The sequence below is a fragment of the Pezoporus occidentalis genome, unplaced genomic scaffold (assembly GCF_034315485.1).
Source record: "Pezoporus occidentalis ecotype Australia unplaced genomic scaffold, CSIRO_AGI_Poc_V1 ctg171, whole genome shotgun sequence".
NCBI lineage: Eukaryota > Metazoa > Chordata > Aves > Psittaciformes > Psittacidae > Pezoporus > Pezoporus occidentalis.
The window spans coordinates 939,002-965,595 of NW_026913543.1; the positions used below are offsets into that span (position 1 = coordinate 939,002).

General features: G+C 40.2%; 1 protein-coding gene across 2 annotated transcripts; it reads right to left on the reverse strand.

Moving 5' to 3' along the window:
- Positions 1–6,848: 6,848 nt before the first annotated feature.
- Positions 6,849–18,158, reverse strand: ZFP64 (ZFP64 zinc finger protein). 2 transcript variants are annotated; one of them, XM_062613955.1, is made up of 6 exons: positions 17,991–18,158; positions 17,246–17,485; positions 15,706–15,867; positions 14,672–14,734; positions 13,840–14,091; positions 6,849–10,025 (listed from the first exon to the last, which is right to left on the reverse strand). In XM_062613955.1, exons 1-6 carry the CDS (start codon positions 18,043–18,045, stop codon positions 8,725–8,727), a joined length of 2,073 nt encoding a protein of 690 aa, XP_062469939.1. In that variant the 5' UTR covers positions 18,046–18,158; the 3' UTR covers positions 6,849–8,724. The 2 variants fall into 2 exon arrangements, with proteins under 2 accessions (XP_062469939.1, XP_062469938.1); XM_062613954.1 differs by lacking the exon at positions 17,991–18,158 and adding an exon at positions 17,824–17,958.
- Between the last annotated feature and the right edge of the window lie 8,436 nt (positions 18,159–26,594).

Sequence of the window (26,594 nt, forward strand, 5' to 3'; positions counted from 1 at the left end):
GATGGGGCAGTTAGCATGATGCTGGGGAACCAGACTCCTGCCATCTCCATTTGCTTTATCTCCATGCCACTCTGGTGATAACTTGTAAGGTCTGTCAAAATCCAGACACCACCTTTGCCCATCCAAGTAGGGACCGAGGAGAAACACAGCTCCTATTCCTGGGCCTGAAGGGTAGAACCACCTCTCTCACGCTGCAGGACATTGGTGGCCAACCACCATGTCTTACGCTGATGCCACCGAACCTGCAACGATTTAGCTGCAAATGTGAACTTGGTTTGCCAGACAACTCTGCTGTAGCTTCATCAAAAAGACTGGCTTTATCCAGGTGGCTTCAGTGCTTTGAACTTTACTCCTGAATTCAAATGAAGCACAAATGGGAGCCATTGACACTGTACTGAACTTTTCAGGCTGACACGCTATTTAGCAACTTATTAATGCTAGATCTTTTGAGGGAAGTTTTCACTCACTGTCCACTCTAAAGAGCTTTGTCAAACTGTAACCGCTTTAATTTTACTACAATTGGCCCTGGAGGAGCTGGTGAAAGTTATACCAGCTGTACATTTATTTTACTGTTTTTACCTCCCTTTTTTCTGATCATCAGTCTGTCAAGGCTATCAAGATTTACATTTAAATGTAAAACTGGACTGTCCACCAAATAGCCTTTGAAGCTATTAGCTGTGAAAGATAATCAATTGGGAATGGGCCCCTGCAGAGCACTTTTCAAGCACAGTCATCACCAAAAAGCAATTTTGCTGGCAGGCTTTTTTTTTTTTTTTTTAAGGAAAAAGATCATGCCCATCTCCAGCCAATGAAAGCTGCAGCAGTGGCTGGTTTACATGATTTTACAACAAAAGCAAAATCTAACATTGTGTAGGCAAAGTGATTCACAAGAGAAATTGTGAACTTTTTAGAAGGGACTAAGGAGCAAGGATTGGCAACTTTCTCATAATCCCCCAGCAACCGTATGTACCTAAGAGAATGATCCAATAGAGGCAGAGAAGAGCAAAAGAGCTATTTAAGCCTTACATCAATCCTGTTAAAATTTAAAAACATGGTACATTTTTATCACCTCTTTAGCTTTACAACTTTGACATGGCATTAACATGGCACCTTACACTGTTGTTTCTCTAAAACTGTGTCACCATTTATAGCCCCTTTCCTTTATTAGGATAAAAAAGCATGTTTCACAAAGAACTTTAATCTATTAATTATGACTGCTATGCATTATGCAGTTTAGCTTTATGCATTCCTGTTCTTTCAGATTTTCCTTTAGGCCATCATGAGATGTGACTATCTCCAGTATCTATCTAGGTATTTGCATCTTGCTCATCACTGAGGTATCCAAGTTATTCTCATCCTCACAATATACTTCTGAGGTACATGTCACCTTCTCCAGGTGGGGAATTCAGCAGTATTACTCCACTGAAAATACATATTACTAATATAATATTTAAATATGGCCAGCAACAGTAAGTGGAGACTTACTTTGAAGTATGAAGTTGTGATCTGCATTAAGAAAAGGCAGGGGGTGAGTACTTTCTTTCAGAAACCAACATTTAAAAGGTGCAAACACAACTACAAGGCAGAATGGTGATGGCTGAGGGCTGGGACACTGACCTGTGCTGCTGGCCTTGCTCTGCCTCACCCAGGGCTTCCCAGTCTCAGTAAGCTTCCATCTTGTGATCAAAAGCAAAATGATAGAAAAGTGTCTGCACAGCTCTGACCAACAGGGATATGCAGCACAAATCTGCTGTGCAGGGCCAGCCTTTACTGCAAAATGCTGCTCATACAGATAGCACAAAGATTTTAACAGCTCTTCTTTTTGAAACACATCAATGGGATACTCAAGCTGAAAATTTGGAGGTTTCTTCAAGCTTTGTTTTAGGTGTGTATCAAGTCACATTTGATAAACTGACAGACATTCATGGCATATCCAGGAGCATAAGGCATGAACGCACCAGAACACAACAACAAACAAAAAACAACACCCACAAAAAACTCTCTGCAGGTCCTCAAACAATTATTTCCCAGGTAAGGCTCAACTTTTACCTACAAAATTCACCCACTCTATCAGTAACCAAGAGAGCTTTGGCTTTCAGACATTAAAAGCAAATTTACATGAGGTCTGAAACCAGGAACCCAGAGCAATCCCACACCACCTCTGCCAAAAATGAATCTGCAATAATACAGAATCCCTGTTCTTTATAGAAGCAAACCCACCTCATGAAGGTTATGGGATAAGTTATCTGATAACACAAGTCACAGAGTTCATTAGCATTACAGCAGCAGACCCTGAACATACATGTTATTTGCTACTCTACTGGTATACAGCATTAAAAAAAAAATCCCACTTTGCTTTGTCATGGGCATTTTTACTTCCCTGAAGCATTGTGAAGTCTCTAAAAGATGAAAGACAGCCATGTAACCAAATACTGTATGTTTTATGAGCCCTTCTCCGTGTCTAGCAACTGGAATAAAGACAAAAGCAGAACAGGATACCTGAGAGAGAAAAGAAAGCTTTTCCTGCGACAGACTTTTAATTCACAGTGATACCTGAGACATTATTTCCTCAGGTCACTATAGAAACCTTTATCGCCTTATGAAAGGTCATTGGGGTAAGTGACAGGAGACATCAGTTTCTCTTAACAATACTGGTTTCTCTTCTTAAAATTTAAATAACAAGGCTAAAGATTTTCCAGCTACAGATGTAAAAAGCCATTAGAGTATCCAGTCAATATTCCTGAAATTACAGGATAGAAGCCTTTCCACTGAGGACACAGCAAATAGTTTTACAGCCACCAGAGCATCACATTGCAAAAAAGACAACCATATTTTGACTGCAAACACAATCAAAGAATCACAGATACAGAATAAATATATCTGAAAGAGAAGCCTTTCCCCAGTTGTTTGCAATCTAGAGAAAAACGTCTTGGCATGATTCTAACATTTCTAAGGAAGAGTTTAAAACCTCACAACAGAAGGTACTTTCCAGTGCAGTCAGAGCAAAAGAGCAATAAACTGCTCGGCCAAAATGATTGGGAAATATTTTGATTACAACTTTTAATTGTAAAAATCATGTGTATTCAATATAAGTTTGGTGATCCCCCAGATCCCAAAGGAGCTAGCTTTGGGCCAAGTTCTGCTGCTTTTAGGTCTCACCTCACATGAGGAGTTGATCCCATTCACTCATCCAGGAGTGCTTCCTGATGCATCTTCATACCCAGTAACTCACCCTGTGCACGGGACAAATTGATGCTAGTTTTGAGCAGGAATCTGCCATTTTGATGCAAATGACAGTTAAAGTGTTTATGAAAACCACATAAAAGAAACTAGCAACACTGATAGAGGGCTTAATCCTGAGTGCTGCTGGCTTATTGTTCAAATGGCATCTTTCTGGGGACACAGTGCAGGAGCTCACATAGATAACTGCCACCCCGAAACACAGTTAAAGGTAGTGAAGACCATTTTTCTTTGGACTTCTGCTTTTTCTTTCCCTGCTGCATGCTTCTACATCACAAAAACATGAAGGAAAAGCACATTCTAGCAGGTCCTGCAGAGGATAAGTCTCTGCTCACGTAATACTTGGGTCTGGTTTTAAAAAGCAGTGTCACGGAGTAACAACAAAATCAAACCCAGTTGGAAGTACACAAGAGCAGGGGATTGCTTTATGTGAGATGCATACAGGCTATGCACCACTGCTTGTTTAGTGTTCTAGCTAAAGGTCTTGCTCTGTTTAACCCCATTTCTTTTAGCAGTCACAGGAACTCACATGCAGAAAAGAGGAAGAACTGTAACACACTGTAAACTCACAATTGGGTCCCCAAAAGCAACTTGTGAAAGGCACGAGACTCTGCAGAGAACAAAACCTGTGCTGAACAAAGTTAACTACGGAATATTTAGTTTTACATTTGTCTCTTAGAGCCAGTTCAGTAAAACTCTGTAAACATCATCCATTTTGTAACCAGTGAGCAGAAGTGAGAAGCAGCCAGGTTTGCTCACCCCCTGTGTGCCACATGCATCATGAAGCTCAGTGCTTACCCTGGAGGTCCCCAGGCAAAAGGAACAAAATCCATCTCAATGTTGCCTGGGAAGGAGACAACTTGCTACAGAGCATTGAGGCTAGAGCAGACTCTAGGAAGGTACACAATTTATTTACCATGTGCTTGAAAGCAAGCTGTACAAGAGACACTTGTTATGAATTACCATGCTCTCTCAAGGGATAGTTCTGTTGAGAACTTGAAGAATGTATTAAATGAATATCAGATTAAAACAATCTGCTTCTGCCAGCTCTAAAACACAAAGACCATTACTGTCATACACAGAAATAAAGCCAGAATATTGGAAAACTGAAAAACACAACCCAAACAATTGCCCCCGTGTTAGCCTTGGTTATCAGCTTCTTTTTTAGGGTGGAGGAAAGAAGTCTCTAGATTGTTCACTTAAACATAATGCAATCAGCTAAACAATGTTGAAGAAGCAGCACTAAGCTTTGTCTATTCATTCACACCATTTTGTTATCTTTCCTGTTTATCTTAGAGGCACACACAGGACCACAATGAAGGTTAGTCTTTACAGTATGACAAATCTACTGGTTTCCTATTTTAAAAGGTAAACAAGCCTTTTTGTGAATCTGAAATGCAGATAGCAGAGCTGTGTAACATTGAGTGCAACATAGATTGAACATGAGATTCCTGGACGTGGTGGGGCATCCCCTGGGTGCAGGTCTGTTGGCCAAGTGCAAACACAGATAAATTGCAGTTCAAACCATCAGCTTCGTCAAATCACTCATTTTGCATCACTCTTGCAGTGCACCACAATTCTGCAGCTGCTAAGTATGTACACAGTAAAATTAATTAACAGGGAGTAAAAAATGAGCAATTGAACATAAACTGTGAGATTCGGTTTTGGACACAGATCTGCATCAGGGGATCTTAAGAGTAGAAAACCTTGTAGGTTTTTTATTTGTTCCATTATTCCTTAAGTGAAAGTAAGGTTTTACAGCTGAGCTTTTTGTAACGTTTTATAAAAGTGGATTTTGAAATGTTTTTACCCGCAAAGAATTAAAAGTGGGGAGCTGTTTCACAGGAAACACCACCAAGCAGAAGAGATCACAGTTAAAAGCTTATCTGGATCTCCAGCACCACCTATAGATGACACAAAACACGCTCATGAAACCCTGCATGCAGAGTTCATTTATATCGACGATTATATGAAAATTAATGTGGGTTTTTTACTTTTTTCAGTTGCCAAATTGTAGTACATTTGCACTTACAAGTTTTTAGGCTTGGTACGATTTCCTGTAACTGAAAGTCTGCCCACCATACTCACCAGCATCAGCAGTTAACTATTCCAAACTACATCCAAACTTTATCTTAATAAGACTACCACCCCTTAGTGGTAATGCATAGCCACCAGCTCTCAACTCGGAGCAGTACACGTCCACCAGCTCCTATCTTTCTTGTCCAGCTGAAGCACTTGGAAAACTACAGGTCTCTGACATGCAAGCCCCTCAGCAGGGATACTTAACTCTCTTACCCATGTGGCTTGTAGAAACTAGAACATAATCTACCCTTGAGATCACCAGCCTTCATAAAATCAACCAGCTAGAGATACTGGGGAAACGGTGTGTAAGCAAGCAGATACAGAGGCACACTTGTGACAAAACCAAGTATGTGAGGCCAGATCAATTTATATTCTTTTGTCTAACAAAAAAGAAAGAATATGTAAGTATTAAAACCTAGGTCACCAGTGGATTAGTTAATCCAATGCAAAGACCTAGCACAGGTTTTGAAAGCTGAGAATTGAACTGCTATCACCATTTGTGTTGCTCAGTATTATAATTTAGCAAAAAAGCTGAAAGAAACTGTCCACTTGACCCACCTGTTTGATCTTGGTTGTAGTTTACCATATACTTTTCCACGCTAGTGTAACTGTTGGAACAGTCCTAGATCACTGAGATGACCTGATGGAGACCCCTCCCTCTGCAGGTCACATAGACTTGAACTTCCCCTCTCCTGCAGCTCAGCTGTGGGTCACAAGTGCCACAGCCTGGGCAGCTCAGCCCCACCAGGCTCTTGTGCTTCTGGGGAAGCGTCTCCTCCCCTGCAACATGAGTGCTCCAGCTGGTCTAGAACCACTATAAGCTGGGTGAAAAATGAGTATTTACTGTTACAGGACTGAGTTTCCCATCTTTCACTGGTGTTTACAGTAACTATTGGCCCAGTGCACAGGAACTGTGTGCAGCCTGACGATTTAGATCACACACATATGTACACATACATTTGGAGATGGGCTAATAGTGAAGAACTGCTACCATGCCATGCATGTTAATTCAAAGATAACGCGTTTGATCTACACTGCTCCAGTGACCATTTACAACCTGGACCACATCTAACAGGATCAAGCACTTACCTGTGACGCCTTTTATCTTTCAGGTGCATTACAAGTAGTCTCAAAGTAGCTGAAATGTCATGATTGGGTCTGTGCTTTAGGCACAACAATGAAAAGCAGCTGGAGAGCCACAAAACAGTGATGCCAGTGTTAAACCTCAGAGTATCTGGGCTTTCAATTTGTTGTTCTCAATTAATGTTCTGTAGTCATCTAATGTAGTAAAAAAACCTCCCACTTCTAATTTATATAAAATCAGGTGTGCTCAGTGACTTGGAACTGGGTCTTGTCAGCTCCTCAAATAACCTATCTGTAGGGAAGAGACAATTAACAGGAGACAAACTTGTATCACCAGAAAAGTTGAACAAGTGCAGGAAATAATAAACCCTGAAATACAACTGTTGGTGAACTCAGAACTGTCGCTTCATATTTCAATGCAGCATGGGGCTAGGAAACAAGTTTTTACTAATGCTTTTTTAACTAATCATTTATGAAGTTTTTTCCTCTCACTGGAGTGTGGTCTTTTCTGATATCTGCAAGTGTGAGGCACAGTGTCAGACAGTTCAAATCAAACCCTAGATTTTAAAACAAAACCAAACCAAAACCCCAAAACCAACACAACTTCCAAAAAAAGGAACATTAAAAATCAAGGATTTGGAAGGCAGAAGAGATACAGATCTTAAAAAACACTACTTCCCATAAATAATGACAGTGAAACTGGAGCATCCAAGTATAAACAACCCTTATTTCAACAAAAATCAAAGGTCACATTTTCAAGAACAGCCTGTATGACTATACTTGAGAATTATGACTGCATTTTCCTACTCAGCATTGAACAGCAGGAAGCCTTACACTGTACAAACAGTATGTACCACACAGAGGGAAGAAGCGGGGAGCACCCCACCTACACAAAATAAAGTCTGATCAAGATAAAGATTTCAAACACGAGGACTATTCAGAAAGTGGCCCTAATTAGATAATCTTTATATGCTTTCCAAGCATGCTTCTAGCACATAAAGCAATCATTCAATGTCTCCCACTAGCAAACACTTTGAAATTTATCTTGACTTTGACTCCCCAAGAGGGAATCTCAGAGCTGGTTTTGGTAACAGTTTCTTTTCAGTCTTCATGTATGTTAACAACTGTCCCTGGGATGCTGTCTGGCTGTTAAATCATCTCTGGTTTTCGCAGATCCAGGCACCTACAGAGCCATCTATTTTCTCAAGCTGAGTTTCAGTTCTCCAGACCAGAGAGTTTGTTAGTGAAGATACATTAACTACCACTACAGGAATGCTCTCCAGGTAGGACTATAATATTGCATAGTTCAAAATACAGCCTAGATTTCATTCATTATAGAAATGTGCATCATATAATGATGAATTACTATCTCACTGTGATTCAATCTGAGTTTATGCTAGTTTCTCACCTTCGATTGAAAACTATTATTTTTTTCATTTAGATTTTCCTTCTTCAAACTTTTCCTTCTTCCTCTTTAACTTGAAAAGGGCAGATCCAAAACATAATGCACTTTTACCACTCATGCAACTACAAACAGGCAGCACCAAAATAAGCACAAAATTTAAGAAGTGTTTGTAAAAAATGTATTTGCAGTCGTTTTGCTTTTGAAAACACAGGTGCCTCTGACAGACATCACTGTGCCACATACATGATTTCAATAGTGTTCTTATTAACAAAGTTAGCGGTTACTGATGGACAGACAAGATTCTTTTGTTTTCTAAAAAACGGTCACCTGGTCTTTGCATTAGCATTTCCTGATTCAGTGCCATGTACTAGCAACTTCTACATATAATAAGGAACAGACCCCTTAATTTTTTCTGAAGCTGCATTAGACCCAGTAGTAGACATTTCTTACAGATCAACAACCAGCCAGGTACACCTGATGCATACATAGCATGTAATTCAAACAGACTTCACTTACACTTCAGAATGGCTTGGACTATTATCTTTTTGTGTGTGCATGAAATAATGAGTCCACTGCGAAGGTAATTTATAATAAACTGAGGGAGGCTATGTTACTTTAACCAGCACAACACAAGAATCATTCCAGGCAGCTTTCTGCTTGGTGAAATTCTCACCAGTTGCTTTGCTGCTCAGATTTTACAAAGAACAGAGCCTCTGACTTCAGAGGCACATAAATACACAAATCCTCTTTTTCACATACAAGATGTATGTTTCTCTGTACAGAAAGTAAAATGGGTAGGTGGAAGGTATTTAGCTTTGTAGGATAAATTCTGCATTCACTTCTATCTTACGCATTTCTGCTGAATTCAGCACTGCCTCTGAGATTTAAATTTGTTTAGTAATAGTACTTTGTGACTAATCTGGTATGGAGTCTGCTGGACACAGCAAAGCTGTGTGGGCTCCACTCTGAATGATAGAATAGGTCTGCTTTGGGGCTTCTGTGTGAGAGGATGAAGAAAAGATAGGAGGAGGGGGAGCTGAAGTGGACACTGTTATACTCTGGCCTCCATCACTAACCACAGTCACTTCTGTTGCTCCTTCTTGTATCAAAGCATTAAGGCCTTCTAAGTCAGAGCAGCTGATTCCAGAGCTGGTGATGAATGCCTGGTTCGCTGAAGCCTCATGACTACTGACAGGAGCAGCAGGAATCAGAGTTTGATGTAAAGCACTTCCGTCGCTTTGGTCATGGGTTGTGAGAAGAACTGTCGGTTGTGCCACAGGCCCAGCTTCACTTTGAGATATAGGAGGTGGAGGTGGTGCCAACAAACTGACTTGGCCCAAAAGCTGCAAGCGGCTGTTGGCTGAGAGGTCTTCCTGAGTCTGGCCAACTAACGTAGGAGGCACAACATTCACTGATGCAGCCTGGACGATACTGTTAGTCTGAGGTACCTGGTGTCCCACAATGATCTTGACTCTTCCCTCGCTGTATGGAGAAACCTGAGCAGCCTGAAGTGGGACCTGGAGATGACTGACAGTAATTGGGGCACTGGTCTGCCGACTAGGATCCATCTGGAGCTGTAGAACAGCCAGTTCATTATTTTTAGATCCATTATACATACTGTGCTGCTTCTTATGACTCCGAAGAGAATCTTCTCGGACAAAGGAAGCATCGCACAAGTCACACTTAAATGCTTTCTTGGCATCCAATTTGGCAACTTGCCTGGATCCACCTTGCTTTGGCCTATCTCCTTCCTTCTTCTCCACAGTTTGCTTCTTGGTCTTGACTTTGTCACCATGAGCTTTCCTCACATGAGTTGTCAGGTTGCTCCGCTGCTTGGTATCAAAGCTGCAGAATTCACATTTGAAAGGACGATCTTTGCAGTGAATACGCTCATGCACTTTTAGAGCTGCTTTGTTGGAGCAAGAGTAGTTGCACTCTGAGCACTTCACTGGCTGTTCAGGCTGATGTGTTCTTATGTGGTGCCGAAGGCTTGTTTTGTTTCCACACTGAAATTCACACTCTGGACACTTCAGAGTATTTTCCATGCTGTGTTTGATACGAATGTGTGATTTCAAGTTTCCTTTCATGGCACACCGGACCTCGCAGAACTCACACTTGTAAGGTTTCTCACCAGAATGCACACGCATGTGCCTCTTCAAGTCTGAGTTGATTTTAAATTTAGCAGGACACATTTGACACTGGAAAGGAGCATCTCCTGTCAACAAAAAACACTGTTCAAATTACATATGAGACACCAAGATCCACTGGAGACATCAATGCTGTAATGAATTATGTACAGCTGATGTGTTCTAAATACCTGCAAACTACCAACAAATTTTTAAGAAGTAGAGAACTTTAATGACACAGTATTTATCACCCTGTCTGACATATTTGTGTGCAAACTCTCCACAAGCATGCCTGACAACATCTGTTGCTTTTTCATGTCTGCATCTTTGATGCATTCTCCATTTTTAGTGCATTTTGTGTGTAAAACTGTTCAGCACGCTCCAGAAAGTGACCGAAGTTTCTCATTTCCCCTTCTTTAGCAACTGCGTGTCCCATCTAGTGTTAAGAATTAATTAAAAAAACACTGTACCAGCTGTTGCATTTTTGAAGTTTAAGAAAACAACATAAACATGTCCACGTCTTGGATTTACCACAGGATCTACAGGGAGGCTTGTAGGTTAAACTAGGTAAATGGTAGGCTACTGCAGAAACAGATGCTTAATGGGCACCAGGCTTACTGCTCAGTCATATATTCCTTACTGCCTTTCTTGTACATTTGTTCACATAGTGAGTTAGATTACCTCACAAGAAAAACTGATTATGTTTTTTTTTAGCCTGGTTCTTGCAGTACAACACAAATACTGGCGCAGGAAGGCAGTGGAAACTCTTTGTCAGGACATAGGGAGATGTGGGGACAAAAGTCCGTACCTAGGTCAGTGTCAGGTGACTGCACCACCAGAGCATTACTACAAAAATAAAAGAAGAAAAAACCCAACCAAACAAAAAAGGGGATCAGAGCAGCTACATAAATGCAACTGGCAAAGACAAATGTGAGACTAATGAAACATGCATGCAAATACATGACTCTAGGGAAATGTGCTTACACAGAGAAGTAACATTAAGCTTTTGTTTTTCTGGCACTACAGCAACGAAGAAAGAGATATTTGCACTATGTATCATACCTAATAACATTCCACAGATCACTTCAAGAAAATCTACTATCAGTCTGGATTCATGCAAACAGTATACAAAATAGTCACAAGCCTTTTTTCTTTTTTTTTTTTTTCCCCTGACAGCAATGCTGATTCAGAAACCAAACAATAGTAGTTGAAAGTTAGGTCAAATTCTTAACTGATAAAACATGAAAAATGAACACACTCATCTGCAAGAGCTCTGTAAGTCTATTTATGTCAGACTACCTACAAGAACAACCACTAAGCCACTATTTTGCATTTTTTCTATTTGCAGGCTTGTGTCACAACACGCAGGAGCAAATGAAGCTGTAGCTCTGTTTAGTCCATAATCAATTCCCAGAATAAAGACATGGTAACTCTGTTCTGAAGTCACTGAAAAAAAATCCAAAGCAAACCTACCTACCCAACTAAATAACTGTTCGGTTTTCTTCTTTAACCTAAATACATAGCTCTCTAAAATACCTGAGCACAAAATCTTTAACTAGATATTATTTTGGAAAAAGTCAAAGAATTGTGTTATTAGGTTCTAAGACACCCTCGGTGAGAGAGGAAAATGACAGTGTACTTACTTCAGCAAGCATTTATCTTCTTTAATAATCAAACTGCAAATGCCTGATTTATTTTACAAGTTAATATTTTATAGAGTTTGTTATAGCTGTATAATTTTGCATAATTTGCTTATCCAGCTACATATGTCATTGGTTTAGCTGCGTATTTTTCAAATCAAGTTGTGGCCTACTGTGCTAATCCATGTATCTGTTTAATAATTGAGATGCATGGTGTATTATCTATATTAAACAGATTTTATTAATGAAGATGCACTGTTTGTTCATCTCATTTATTTTACAATCTCCGCTGCACACTCAGCTACTGACTTTTTATCTACTTTGCTGATGAAGGCACAGTATGTATTTCAGTGACTTAATTCTCATACAGGGTAGCACAATATATGAAAAAGAATTAGTAATTTTACTGAATATAGCAAAGTATGTTGGTTCTGTTTATTTAAAGAGCGGTCTATAACTTTACATTTATTTCTTTACATTTCTGCCCATACATAATTGACACTGACAGAATAGAAGTTAAAAAAGAAGAGTGATCCTGGAATTATTGGTTGTAACAGTGGTTTTACTCAGACTAACAGGAAACTAATCTTCAGATGAGTACTTCAACAAGTAATGCTATGTAGATGACCTCACTCTGAGCAATGTAGACTACACTCAACCTTCTAGAGTATGACTAATTCCAGTCAGCAATATATTCTACATACCAGTCTCACTTTTCTCCTAAAACCGTCTGTGTGCATAACAGTTTTGTAACCTAACAAGGATGAAACAATTAGTTTCAAAATTCCTGTGCCACTTTTCAGAGAATCAAAAGTCCTTTTAAGGAAAAAGGATTTATTCTGCAGAAATGGAAGAGACAGGCTTGAATTTTAGCATAGTTCAATTGCTTATGATACAAGAGACTGATCTGCCAAAAAGAAAGAAGGTAGCCTAAACTGCTTCTCAACTATTGCAATATTTAATGCCACAAAAATCTAACTCTACTGGAAATACAAGAGAATCATGATCATTCACAGGTTCTCCCACAGCCAAATTCAAAGCATACTGGGCCATGTACACAAATGTACAAGCATGCATGCTCTTATACGACATGGGGTAAATGCAGTACCATATTCTGTGACTAGTGTGCATAGCATCTTGATGGACCATCACATCTTCTTATAGAGCAATAGAAAGAGGGAAACCTGTAAAATAACTGCCTGACAGTCCTACCTATTCCATCACAGCGGACTTGTGAAGTACAAAATATTCTTTTCTGCTAGAGACAGGTTGGTTTAACCTTGCCCTCCTTCACAATGCACAAGGGATTTCTTTCTTTTATCTACTCAAAATAAACCCCATCTTGCACACATCTGAAATAATGTTGTTTAGTACTTGAATTTGGAATCAGATGTAGGATAGCTTCAAAGCCAATCTAGTAATCACTGAACCATAGTCACCTTGCAGCTAAAATTCACCAAACTAATCAAATGTATAACAGACAAACCAAAAACTAATTTGGTACCCTGGATTAGGTGAAAAACAACATATGAAGACAACTATAAAGCAGTATCTTTACAGCAAATCTCTTCTAGGAACAATCTATAAAAGGGAAATCTGATTAAAATGAAACAAGGCAAACAATGCAAATATAAAATGATACAATGTTTATAGGGCTGAAGGCTAAAGCTTCCTAGCCACAGAGCAAAAATTAAATGGGCAGAACATAGTTCTGGCTGCTCATATGACACTGTTAATGTCCATCGGTCTACAAATGGCAGGTACCACAAGCAAAGGTCAAAAAATGATGTAACTTAAGTTGCCAATTACTTTCTAATTTACTGATGCAAGAAAAACTAAAGTATGCAGCTGAGGTTTACACTGATATAACTAATTACAAGGTAATTTTAGGGTTTCTAATATAGCCGACCTGATTTGAGAGATGCAAATAGGAACCTAGGTTGTCTTATCTCTTAATCAATCAATCAAGTAGATCCTACAGTTCTACTGGTTTGAGAGCATCTAATAGATAGTTTCAAAATCAATTTAGAAGAAAATCTACCAAGAATCAGATCTGTCTTTTGATTGTTTCCAGGTATTTTTCGTATAGATGTATTGCCCTACTAGATTACATGCCCAAGAAATTCACAGAAGTTGGATGCCTAAGTGCTTCCGAGAATTCAAACAGGCCCTTTCTGCAATCTTGACACCTGCATACCTTTTAAAAAAGGTCTTTCCTATGACCTTCAAACCTTTGCAGATCTGAATTTTAGTATAAACTTACCTGTGTGGGATCTGAGATGTACAGTTAGCTGGCTGGAGTTGCGGCTTGCGTAAGGACAGATCTGGCATTTAAAAGGACGCTCGTTGGAGTGAATGCGCTGGTGCTTGTTGAGGCTGCTGCTGTCAGCAGCTGCATAGTCACAGTGTTTACATTTGTAAGGCTTCACCCCAGTATGAGAACGCATGTGCATCTTCAGCTTATCTTTACGACTGAAACACTTATTACAAACTTCACATTTATGGGGCTTGTCTCCTGAAGCAAACAGAAGAGCATCAACACATCATGAATTTTTGCACCATAAGGATGCTGTTGCAGTAAAAAAAAAAAAAAGCACACACTGAACACTTAACAGAACTGGAACTAGTTTTTAAAAGCTGGACATTGGGTTTCAGCAGCCATCCTACTAGCCAAGAACTCTTCTATGCTCTAGAAGGCTGCATGCACAAGTGCAACATATTTAGAAGACCCTTTGGAACTTTCTCCCTTTACAACTATGAAATTGCAGTTTAGGGGGAAGGGAGGTAAAATGTTGGAATCACTGTTCCACATTAAGAAGAAAATAGGTTTATGCATTACCACCACACTGTACCCTGATAAACACATGGTCTGCACCTCAGAAATTTAACTGTGCCTCAAATCAGTGCAGTGTTCATGAGTGGTACTGCCCATAATGGGGTATGTCTTACCCACAAAGGGCAATTCCCCAGGCACAGAGAACTACAATACAGGTACAGACATACATGTGCATCCTATCTACAGAGACTTTATTTTGTGGAAAAATACCTTTTGGCAAAAAGTCAAATCAAAAATAAAATACAGCAACTATATAAACCTGTGTGTGTTCGTAGATGGCGTTCCATATCCTTCATACCATAGGAAGTCTTGAACTGGCAACCTGACAATGATAAGATCAAGATCATGACATTCAAGGAAAATGTAACAAAATAATAAAAATATTCTACCATATTCTCAGCATTATGTTTATAAATTCAGTATTAACAGAAAATGAATTCCCTGTCTTGTTTACTCACATCTACTTAAAATAGTGACCGGCTTACCTGTGAGCTTTAGTTTTCTAATGCTTCTCTTAGGAAGCAATTCACTCTCTACATTACCATTTTCTGTAAGCTTTGAAACAAATTCTCTGGAATCTCTGCCTAGGATTTCAGATGCTCTTTACAGTACACAGGGGATGCTGGGGGAACTAATTAATTCCACGTACAACTTCAAGTTAGTGCAACTGGGAACTCTGGTAACAGCTCACCATTCAGGAATTCTGCCCGAGTGGAAAGAAAGTGCTACATTTTCAGAGTACAGAAATGAATGCTATGCATTTGAAATGCGCCTTTCAAATGAAAGCAAACTTGTGAAAGGAAGCTGTAACTTCTGTTACCATTAACAGGACTACTCACTTTATTGCTACCTCTACACACATTTTCTGCATATTGAATGGTTTTTACTCATTATGGTCTCAAATACATCAGTTCAATTTGTCTTTATAAAAATGCTAACTGACTAAAGACAAAACATTTAATGCAAAATGCACGTGTAATATTTCTCATGTACAACAATGGCAGTTTGCGAAAAGGTAGCAAGACTGCTGTTACATTGCTATGGTGTAGACATAGACCAATGTCTGCAGCAAACTCCCTGCAGCATTGCCAGAGTACAGGACTGAAGCCTAACGATATGTAAACTCAATAGCAAAACTACTACTGGTACCAGTGGTAGTACATCACACCCTTTGTAAGTTGCCTTCCAGGTCCTGCGCATTGTAACTGCATAAGACAGAGTTACTGTGTGTATCAACTATTAAAACCTATCAATTTTAAAATGAAGATGAAGAAAGTATAGTTCACATCTTACCTGGATAGCAGCAGTTTAGTTTCTTCTGTGTATGTGAGGAAGTGGATTTTTTTGATCGTGGTTTTGGCGGCGTAGTGACAATAGCAGCAGTTGGAGGCTCACTGCTCTCACTAGGCAGGTATGTTTGATAGCCATGCTCAAAAACAAACTCTGGTGCAGAAACTAAACACATAAAACAGCTCAATTTGAGAACATTAACTTCTCCAATCAGAAAAACCTAATTATTTTCTAATTTCATTAATTACTTCTCTACTCTACTTTTTTTCCCAGCAAAATTCCTGTTCCTGGCTTCCTATTCACCTGGGTGAAGGGGAAAGGAAAATGTCTTTTCTCTCCCTTGCTATCCTGCAATCAGTGAAAATTCTGTCAAGATGAGCCATGCTGAACTTAGTACAAACCTATGTAGGCCCTCTTGTCTCCCTGAATTCTATCTCACTGCACTGTTGTTTCTTCAGCAGTTCATTATTTTTCTGATGCTTGTCCAGGTCTTATATTAATAAAGTATGTTTGTCTTTTAACACTGGCTGTGCTACAGCCCAAAGGGAAGAAATCTCAAATTATTTATATGGCAAATGTTGTCAAAGAGGCATCATGTAAACAATTTCTTTCTTTTTAAACAGTTAAGAAAGTTCAGTGTTCTTCAACTATACGGTTTTTAGCTGTTACTCACAAGAATAACAGATGAAACAAACTCAGCCAAAGTAGCAGCTTTTAAATCAATTAGACAACGCTATACCCCAAAAGGGCAGAGGGATATAACTGCCCTCGTTTTAAAGATGAGTAAATATGAAGCAGAAAAATGACTCATCCAAAACCCACACCGAGTTTCAGGGATTATAATATAAAAATTCCTGGAAGTGAGCCCTGAATTCAGTATGTTTCATTGCTCTTCCAGATTCTCTGCCTAATCTGTCTATCCAAATTAAACTCAAATAATTTGGATTTCAGTAGGGTTCCAGACAAAAATAAAATACAACTATATATAGAAGGGCAAACCTTCACACACGGAACAAAACTCTAGTTTTAGGTAAATGTCTCCAGGATCAGAACCTCACTTGAGCCTTCGCATAGGCAGAAATTTTGAGTAATATTTTTCCTGCCAATTAGTTGTGGGAGCAATGTTAGGGAATGCAGTGTTCTCACATAAAAAAGCCTGGATTGGCGCCTGACAACAATTCTGTGTCTGTTTTTCATCAAGAGCACTCTTAAAAAAATAAAATGAATAGTAATTTGATTATATTTAAGAAGTATTGACAATTTTAATTAGTTTGCACAATTTGGTTATGCACCACATCAGATTTAACCAATTCTCTAAGTAAGTAAACTTGTATCTCAATTAGCAAATCAAGTAACTGTTGCCATACCAAACCAAGATGGCAGCACACCACTTGCTAGTCTTCCTTTGCCTGCAGATATGACTAATGGGAAAACTGTGATTTTAGCTTAGTGTGACAGGGGCATACAAGCAGAGGGCTGTATAATGCTGCCACTTTGCATGAGGTGAGTGTTTTCAAGCTGCTGGTCTGTAACACCACGGTACCTGTTATGGTTTGGGTCTCCGAAGCGATTGTCCTGGTTGTGGTCTGTGCCTGTGTTGATGGCACCGTTTCTTCCGACACAAACTGGACGGTGCTGGTGGCCCCGGCCGTCGCACTAGTGAGCTGACAGCCACTTTGCTTATGCCCAACGAAGGCATCGAGGTTATTGAACTGCTGTTTGCAGATGCCACAGATGTGGATGTCAGGGGTGAGCTCCACCAGCACGGTGGTGCCACCAGGAACTGTGGGAGCAAAAGCATGGTCAGGAGCTTGTCCAGAGGAAACAGGAATGCATTAAACCACTCAGACTGACACACAGACGCCCACTGACCAAGCGCCCAGGCCGCGGGGCAGCCCCTTCGGTCCCAGGGTGGCTTGCCCCTGGTTAGGCTTGCAGGGGCCCATTGGGCCCTGCGGGACCCTCAGAGTGGGCCTGTCAGGAGAACGGGCAGCCCGTGCCACCGGACACGTTTCCCCCAAGGCCTCAGCGTCCCGCGTTGGTCCGCCCCGCCCCGCCCCGCGCGGAGGGCCCTCGCCCAGCGGCCGCGGCGCCGCTCCACAGAGCCCTCCGCGCGCTCACCCAGATTCCCGGGTTCCCCCCCCCCCGCAGCCAGGTTCCCGGGCTCCGCTCCCGCCCGTTTCATGCTCTACTCAGGTTTCGGGGCCTCCCTAGGCCCCGGCTCAACTGGGTTTCCGCCGTGTGAGCCCCGGAGCGCGCATACCTCGCGGGCGCGCAGCGGCACTTACACTGCACGGGGCCAGGGAAGGCCGGCGCCGCCCCCCCGCCGCCGCCGGGGTTCATGGCGGCAGCGGGTCCTGCTCGCCGCCTCCAGCAAGGGGATTATTAGCGGCGGGGAAGCGCTCCCCCCGCGCCTCTCGGCCGCGGAGCAGGGCGGATGTGGAGGATTCGAGCATGCTCAGTGGAGTGGCGAGGCTGCGCTGCCCTTACTTATTGCAGGGCTGAGGGCTGGCGCTGCTGCGCCCCTTCCTCGCTTTAGGGCGGCTGTAGCTGCCTCTCGTTTCTGCCCCCCTCTCCGCACAGGAGCATCCCGAAGAAGTCAAGCCACCATTATTAAACTTTATGTCAGCCAGCGCTAAGCCTGCGCGTTCCGTAGGAGGCGAAGTGACCCGTGTGTGCCTTCGTGTGGAGTAGATGGCGTGGCCATGCTGCTCCGCCATGGCTGTGGTATCAGGGCTGAGGCTTCCATTGTGCTTCAGCATTGCTTCCCACAGAGGCGTTCCTCTTGAATTAGAGCTTTAATGTGCTTATGGGAGTTCGGTAACGAGTTAGGGCTGGCACTGAGATTGTTGTAGTGCAGTAGAAGCAGTGAAAACCAGCCTTAAGTTTTGGCTTTTTGTGTCATAAGACTGGCCTTAATGCAAAATCATGTTTACTGCTACTGCAACACTAATAACTGTGCGGAGAACCCAACTGGTTGCACAGACACGATTGCCAGAAACCCATGCTTTTTGAGTGAGTAAAACAGCTCTCTTTGCACTCTTCCTACTGAAGAACTCTCATCTTACCAGGTCATTTGTCTTCCACGAGCCCTCAACCTTTCCTTCAGTCATACTCACCCCAAATATTGGAAGATAATTTAATTTATAGTACCAAATAAGAGTCTGATACCCACTGAAGTTATTAGAAGGCCTCTCTGTTGTTTGGGTTTCTGGATGTAGGCCTCAGTGTGCATTACAGGCAGATAGTGTTCCTCCTGCTTGGGGTTGTACAAGACTCCTTGCTATAAGATGACACCCCTTTTCAAGGGGGACTGACAGACACATTCTGTGCCAAGCGCGTTTAGTGCTTTGCAGCACCAAACCGGCTCACTGAGTGCCAGCTCACTGAAAATCATGCTGCTTTCCCCTGTATTAATACAGTGATTCAAGAAGGATGCCCAGCATTATACATACACTGTATAGAAAATGGAAATTTGGAGGTCAGATGCCCTTTAGCTTGTGTAGCTGTCATTTGCTACTTGAATTTCACCAAGCTGTAAGATGCAGAAAGCTCCATTTGCATGGGATCAGTAAAGACTCAGTGCTTGGCAGCTGAAGTCTGACAGGCATTTTATCCACGTATTTTGCATCCAATTCAGGCTCCTACTACCTTCAAACTTTCATTAGGCACTGATACTCTGTGTTCTGAGAAGTGCAGAGTAGTGGGAAGGAAAATTCTACACTGGTGACACAGGGTTAAAGTGGCTGCAGAGGGAGGAAAATGGACTAAGATGGGTAACTGAAGATCATACAATGTGGATGTAATGTGACTTGGAAAACAAACTATTAATTCTGCTTTGTCCTTGTGAATTGAATTTTGGTCCTGCGTGGTTTTACAGCTGTGTAGGTCTAACTGTGTGTTCATTAATAAATGCAGAACAAGCTTGTGCATGCGGTAAACATACCCAGAACTTCAGATGCCAGTTCATATTACACTTGAAGTTCTGTTTTCCTGGGAAACTGGTGTCTGCTTGACATTTCCGTTGACCCATTTTGCCAAAACAATATAGCACAGACATGGGATTGTTAGGGGACCAAGATAAGACACAAAAGGTGACAATTCTTGTTCCAGCCTCTGAAACCTGCTGACTGTGTTAGATAGCACATTGTAGTGCTGGCTGTAAGGATCAAATTTATCTCACTCCAAGACCTCAGGTATATTTTAGTTCAATTTTAGATTCAGAATTTGATTAATGCATTGAAAACTAATGAAGAAGGAAGCCAAATAAACTCCACACAATGGGTATAAAATGTGGAACATTAGTAGGAGTTTCAGAATATATTCAGAATCTCTCTAATAAAATATAAGGAATTTACATTGATTTCTGGAAATACAGATGGTTTTATGTTAGCATAGCTACACAGCCAGTATCTATAAAGCAGAGCGCAGAAATAAGAATACGTTTAGTGCTGATGAGACTGTTTTGGGAATATATCCAAAAGAAATTAAATCTTAGGGTAAGAATAATCAACCTGAATCTGTTTTTCCACGGTACAGATAGAGCTGTAGAATTGAAAGCTGTCTTTTAAGTCATTTTGCTATTTTTTTTTCCAGAACACGATGACCCATTTCCAAAGCTGACACAGTGCCTGCCTGTCGATCCCCCAACTACAGTTGCAGTCACAGGTGTGCTTTGGAGTACTGCGTTTCTCCCTCAGTTTAATGCTTTTTCATTAGGCTACAAACCTGTTTGACTTCATTAGAAGATAGTAGGCATTGTGTTGTGTTAAAAAGTGAATTTTCACTTATCCAAGGGTCTGTAATGACAGTTAGGCAGGCTCTGTGCCGTCTTTTGACTGCCAGAACAAATACAGCAGGGGAAGAGCATTGCAGCTGTGCTCGCTGATGTGCTTGCTCCTTCAGTCTGGGTGTCAGGGTAACAATATTTAATAGATACAGGGGTGGTCTGAGGTTACATTACTGAGTCAGATATGAATGGTTTTGTGTCTGGTATGTTACCATCTCTTTTAGAAACACTTGCTACATTACTCAATTGGACATTATTAATGAGATATGTTAAATTAACTTTCAGGAAAAGATTCAGAGTGAACTGTATGGCTGCAACTGGCATCTGAAAGAGGAATTCCCTCCACCCTTTCCATCATTCCTTCCAGCTGTCTTCCAAAAATCACTTGGTCAGTAGCAAACCATACTGCTTGGTTCCCTGTGCTGGCAAGGACTGAAGGCAATTGGAAGGAAAGTGCTCAGTCTTGGACTGCTCTTGGGTTGTTCTTCCCATCTCTGGTATTTCCCATCATGCTGCAAATACAACTCAGCTGGGAATTTTCAGGTTTTTTTCATTGAAGGAAGGAGGAGTTGAGGCCAAATTAATACTTTTCATAGGACATGGGTTTTAAAAATGTCTCTGCTGGGAAAGAATTTTCAGATCCAGGCAGCTACATGTTGTTAAAACCAGAGAGAAAAGCACCTGCACAAGAAGAAGCAGTAACTCTCACTGCAGGCGCCTGTGGTTCAAGTCCTTGGCCTTTGATATCTTAAGGGAATGTCTACTGTCACATCACTTTCTCTGGGTTCTGTTTTGCTTTTTGTTTCACGTATATTTCTTTCACGGAAGAACTAAGAACAGTCAACAGGCACTGGTTTCAGTGTAATGCAGAGCTTGAAGTATTTGAAAACCCCCACCTCATGTCTTTAGGATAACAGCCAGCTTTATATCCACTGCAGTTTAGAACAACTCCTGACATACAGCACTTCCAAACATAAGGACCTGCCTTTAAAAACATGGGCCTGACAGTTATATCGCCTCTTTGCATAAGACCTTCATAGCAAAATGTTCTCTGAAGCACACAAGTATGTGCATAACGTCGCTTGCAGAGATACTGGTTATCAAGTGCACATTTACAGGGAAAGCTCTCTGCAGCTGGCACTGCTTGCTGCTTTGTGTTTCAACAGTACTTAGCCTGATGATGGCTTGATTCTGGCTTTGGCGTGAACATTGAAAACCCCATTATTATCTTATTAATAACTAATAACACTTACAGATCAGGACTTTATTGAACAATGTTCTGGACAGTTTTCATTTTACTGGATGAGGATTGATGTCTGAGAGTGTAACACCGTACCGAGCACTTGAGTCATCGAGCAGAGCTCTGCTGAGATCACACTTGACACTATTTCCAGCCTTTAAGGCATAAATCAGTATGCATGTGTAATCTTCGTCACCCTTAACCTGACTGAAATGGAAATACTGCAGTGCTTCAGGGTCCTTACAAATGCAGTGCAAGCAAACAAGGCCCAGAAAAGACGAATGTCAATCACGAGAGAGAGAAAAAATAAATCAGAGGCATAAAAAGTCAGGCCTCATCAGAGCCTCAGAGACAGGCATTCCCGGGCACTGTGTTGGACAGCTGTGGCCTCAGTGCTTTCCTGGAGACAAGACATTTATGTACGACAAGAAACATGTAGACTTCTACCTACATACAGAGCTTCCACCCCTTCCCTCAGCCCCCCTGTCTTCACAGATCTCACAGGGGCAACATATTCTACGTCGCAAGCTGAGAGAAAAAGAAACAATCACTAAACCCAGCCCTATTGAAGTACTGGGAAGAGAGTTATTGGTTGAGCTAGACAGAGCAAACCCTGCTCTCCTGTCCTTTAAATATTATATATGTATTATATTAATAAAGCCTTTTAAAATATTACACCATTTATTGTTTCGCTTTTCACAACAGATGGAGGAAGACAGGTTTAAAAGAGGAAAAAAAAACCCCAAAACCTAGAAGTATATATACATAAATGAACAGAACATAGCAGTAAGATGTGAAAAATCCCCAACAGTATTGCAAGAAAAGAACATAGACTTGGTTATAAGCATGTGGCCACTGAAGAAGGAAAGCTTATCACTCTTTGAAGGCCCTGGTGTGAAAACATCCCAAGTGAAATTGGAATGTGGCCTAGGGGACAGACAAAAAAACCCCATAAATGTAATTAAAGATTTTAGATGTTGAAGATGAAGGCAAACGAACAGTGGATTTCAAGAAAAAAACTAGCCAATTAAAATAAAGATTAAACGCCCCAATTTTTAGCATTTCATAATTGTATTGATGGATAACCACATACAGAGCAACATAAATGCACCGAGCTCAAATTAATTATATTAAAATAATAGGTAATCTGTCTCTATGTTGATAACATAATTATGATGATGATTTTCAAATGTTTTAAAATAATGTCATTTCAGTTCATAATGCAAGGTAGGGATTTTGCTGTTTAACGTATTTGATATTTATACAATATTTTCAATGTCATTGCTTTCCTCTACAATAAACACAGTCTAAATAATCAGTACCTTAAGATATTTCTTACTGCTGTATAAACTGTAAAATAATGTGAAAATATTATTTACTGGAATAACACATTGACAGCTGTGATTAAACTTCAAATGAATACCATAACACAACAGAAATGTATTGTTATGTTGAGATGTCTATTGGTCATTGTCAGAAAGCAGACCTAAATCCACACAGGGGAAATGCTTAGGGGTTTATGGGGTTAACTGTGCAACCGTGCTTCTCTGTCCTTCACACAGTGGAAAATAGTTCGGATTAGAAAAGTTAGCGATACTGTTTCAGGATTCAGTTCAGTTTCTTGGAGAATTTCTGATTATCAGCTGTTGCTTCTCAGCAGGAGCTGTCCTTCACCCCATACCCAACTGCCTGGGTTGGTGCAGTCTCCTCACTCAGTTACTGTGTACGCTGCAGATTGTGAGAACAAGCCATCAATTGCACCGGTAGATGCTCAGCCTAGGCTCTGTGGTTTTGGTGCTGCCAAAGCTGGTGCACAGGCAGCCTGCAGTGGCTTAGGGCTTTGTGCATGAAAGTGCTGCTCTGATATCAGGCTCAGATTATCCGTAAGAAAATGCTTTACACTGATTTTTTCCCCCTGAGAGTTGTGTGAACTTCAGATTTGTGCTGAATTGGAGTATCCCTAAATTATTATCAAATTGTTAGATTTTTTTTAAACTTTGTAATTTTTTTCTTTTAAAATCTATTCTCTGCACTTCACCTCTTTCTTTGCAAACCTTTCTCTGCCATACCTTTCCTTCCTTCCTGCACTTACCTTTTGTATTTCTGTTTCAAGTCTTCTTTTTTTCCTAAATGCAAATTGCCTGCTATCATAATTGGAACAAACTTTTTAAAACAAACTTGCATTATTATGATAATGAATATGGCACACATGAAAATAAACTAGTTAATTTATGGAATATATTTCAGCACATTTTGTATCAATATAGAAGTAAGGTAAAACTCCACTGGGATACACATGGTAACAAATAAATGCTGGATCTAAGATTGTACAGCTCCAGTCTAATATTTAGTCATTTTTATTATTACAGTTAGGTTAAAAATGGAAAGCAACACCAGCAGAGGGACTGTCTTGATACTCAGTGGAGTTTTGCCTGCTCCCGAGCAGGACATAGAGGTAATTTTATTCTAGAAGCTTTTGAATGCTTTACAAGTAATAGAAACCAAGTGGGAGAAGCATATTCCATATTTTAGTTCTGACATTCTCATAGGAAAGAATATATAAAAAAAATTAAAGATTCAAAATACTTGCCTGTGATTCAGTACCGAAAGACTTTCTGGTGTTTTTCAGAATTCCCTCGAGACATATAAATGCTTCTGAGCTAGAAGCGCCCATTGTAGCTATAGTCACTTATGCCACTTTATCAAACTAACGAGCCATTGAGTGATGCTATTCCCAGGTTCAACTCTACCGAGGTGGAAAAGGGGAAAACAAAACCGAAATTTAGACAGGATGGCATTCCTAAGAGCCAGGGCAACTAGAATTTATTAATTCCTATGCTCCAAAGCTTACAAAAAATAATCTTCTGCCACTTTTTGTCTGTAAATCTTATCATCTTTCACAAAGTCTGTGCATATAGAAAAGCCCGCAGACTTTCAGTGCAAGCAATGCCTTCAAATCGCCTTTATTGGGTTTCCTTTTTACACAACCATGGTTTCTGCAAAGGTCCATAAATAAAAGAGATGTTTTACTGTCAGATGACAGTAAGAAGGACTTCTGCTTTATCTTGGCTATTAGAGATCAGACCTCTCCAGCTTTTAAATTACAAGATCTCTTCAGCTAGATTTGCTGGTGGTAGATACAAAGAAAATTCCTTTTCTATTGTGTAATTACATATTAGTTATTAAATACCATGTCCTGGGCATTGGAGCTACAGTTCCCGATGACTGCAAGTCTTTCTTATGAGAAAACTCCTATTCTGAGTTTAGTGGGATTATTCAAATGAGCGAGAGTTGAATTTCTTTTTATACTATTGTAGATTACATTTGATATCATTAGAATGATTAACAAAGTATATGAGACATTTTGTGTGCTAATTTTAATTAAGTTGTCCATGACACAAAGAAAAAATTTGACTCCAGATTTTCTTTGTTAGAAATAATGTGCAAAGAACTCTGCATTTGAACTGTATAAATGTACTGCTGTTTTGCAAAGCATCAGAGAGTACTCCAGCTAGAAAATTCTGCCTACTGGTGTCTAGTTATCAAGGCAATTAGTTCAGTCAGCCCTGATGTAAAATAATAATAATTAAGAAAAAAAAGTGCGTTTTGTTTTTGCACAACTTAATGCTATTCTTGAACATTACCATCTCCCCTTCACCTCCCAAACCCAAATTATAATCCTTCTGAAAGAAGGCTTTAGCTTTGTGTTCATGTCACAAAGGTAACAACCATTTGGGGTTAACATCTTAAGTTCTTGTAGAACAACATCTGCATTTAAAAATCAGAGGAAGGGAGATACTATCTGAACTCCCAACTGCTGCACATTTTTCTTTTACAATTAAATCTTTATCATGGTAATATTCTCTGTGGACATACATGTTTGCTTTCCAGGAATCCTCTAACACAATACATTCATCTATTATTGGGCTTTGTGAGTTTCAGAGAGTGTGACCACATATTCATGGAAAGCAAATTTTAAATTTGTATTGGAAACTTGAAGTTGAGAATTTAATTTATTCAGTCAAAAATCAGAAGCCTGAGAGCACCTTTCTAAAAAAGGTGGAATCTCAACTACATAAAATGTATTTGCTTGTTAAAAACCCCTACAGAATAAATGTAGCTCCACAAACTATTTAATGAACATAAATAGCAGAAAAAAATATGATAAGCTCAGAAATAGACAACAATGAAGGATAAAAAAACCACAAAACCAACAAACCCTGATCTGTTGAGTGACCCACTAAAAAACCTTACAGGAATGATGAAACTGTGATGAAAATGAATCTTTAATCACTAGGATCCACTTCTGAAGAAAATGGGCTCTGTTTCTGTTAATTTTTTATGATTTAATATAAAACATACAGAAAACTAAAAGTAGCGCAATTATTTTCAACGTTTTTCTTGGCAAATGGAATGTGAAACGTTATCTGTAGCATCTTACCTTCTCTCCCTTTCTCCTTTAGGACCAGAATAGCTCTTAACGACTTGCTGCAAAATCTGTATTTTTGAGCAAGCGTTTTGCATGGGTGCTAGTGTCCGGAAGAGGGTGCTGTTTGGTTGTATTTGTGATTTTTCTCTGTTTATGCAGAACGACTGATAACAATTGAGTATGCTTTGAAATCTCCTTCCACACATTATTTTATTTTAGACTTATTAGTGTGAAATTCCATTTTAAATAGCGTAGCCTGGCTCTGGAAACTTCAATGCCAGCATAAATTCTTGCTCAGCTATGTTCAGCAGAACACCTAACAAGTTAAAATTCCAAAGGTTCTTTGCGTCTCTTGACTAGCTGCTACCTGCGTCTTGTGTTATAAAGGTAAATTCAGGTAATATGGTTGCTTTTCCCTGGGGTTTTCATAAAAT

Excerpts from the sequence above, each read along its gene's own strand:
- ZFP64 (XM_062613954.1), bottom strand. The coding sequence starts at position 17,887 with ATGAAACGGGCGGGAGCGGAGCCCGGGAACCTGGCTGCGGGGGGGGGG. Across the intron at positions 15,868-17,245 it reads GGAGACCCAAACCATAACAG|TTTCTGCACCAGAGTTTGTT; the intron begins GTACCGTGGTGT and ends TTATGTGTTTAG. Across the intron at positions 14,092-14,671 it reads CCATCTACGAACACACACAG|GAGACAAGCCCCATAAATGT; the intron begins GTTTATATAGTT and ends TGTTTGCTTCAG.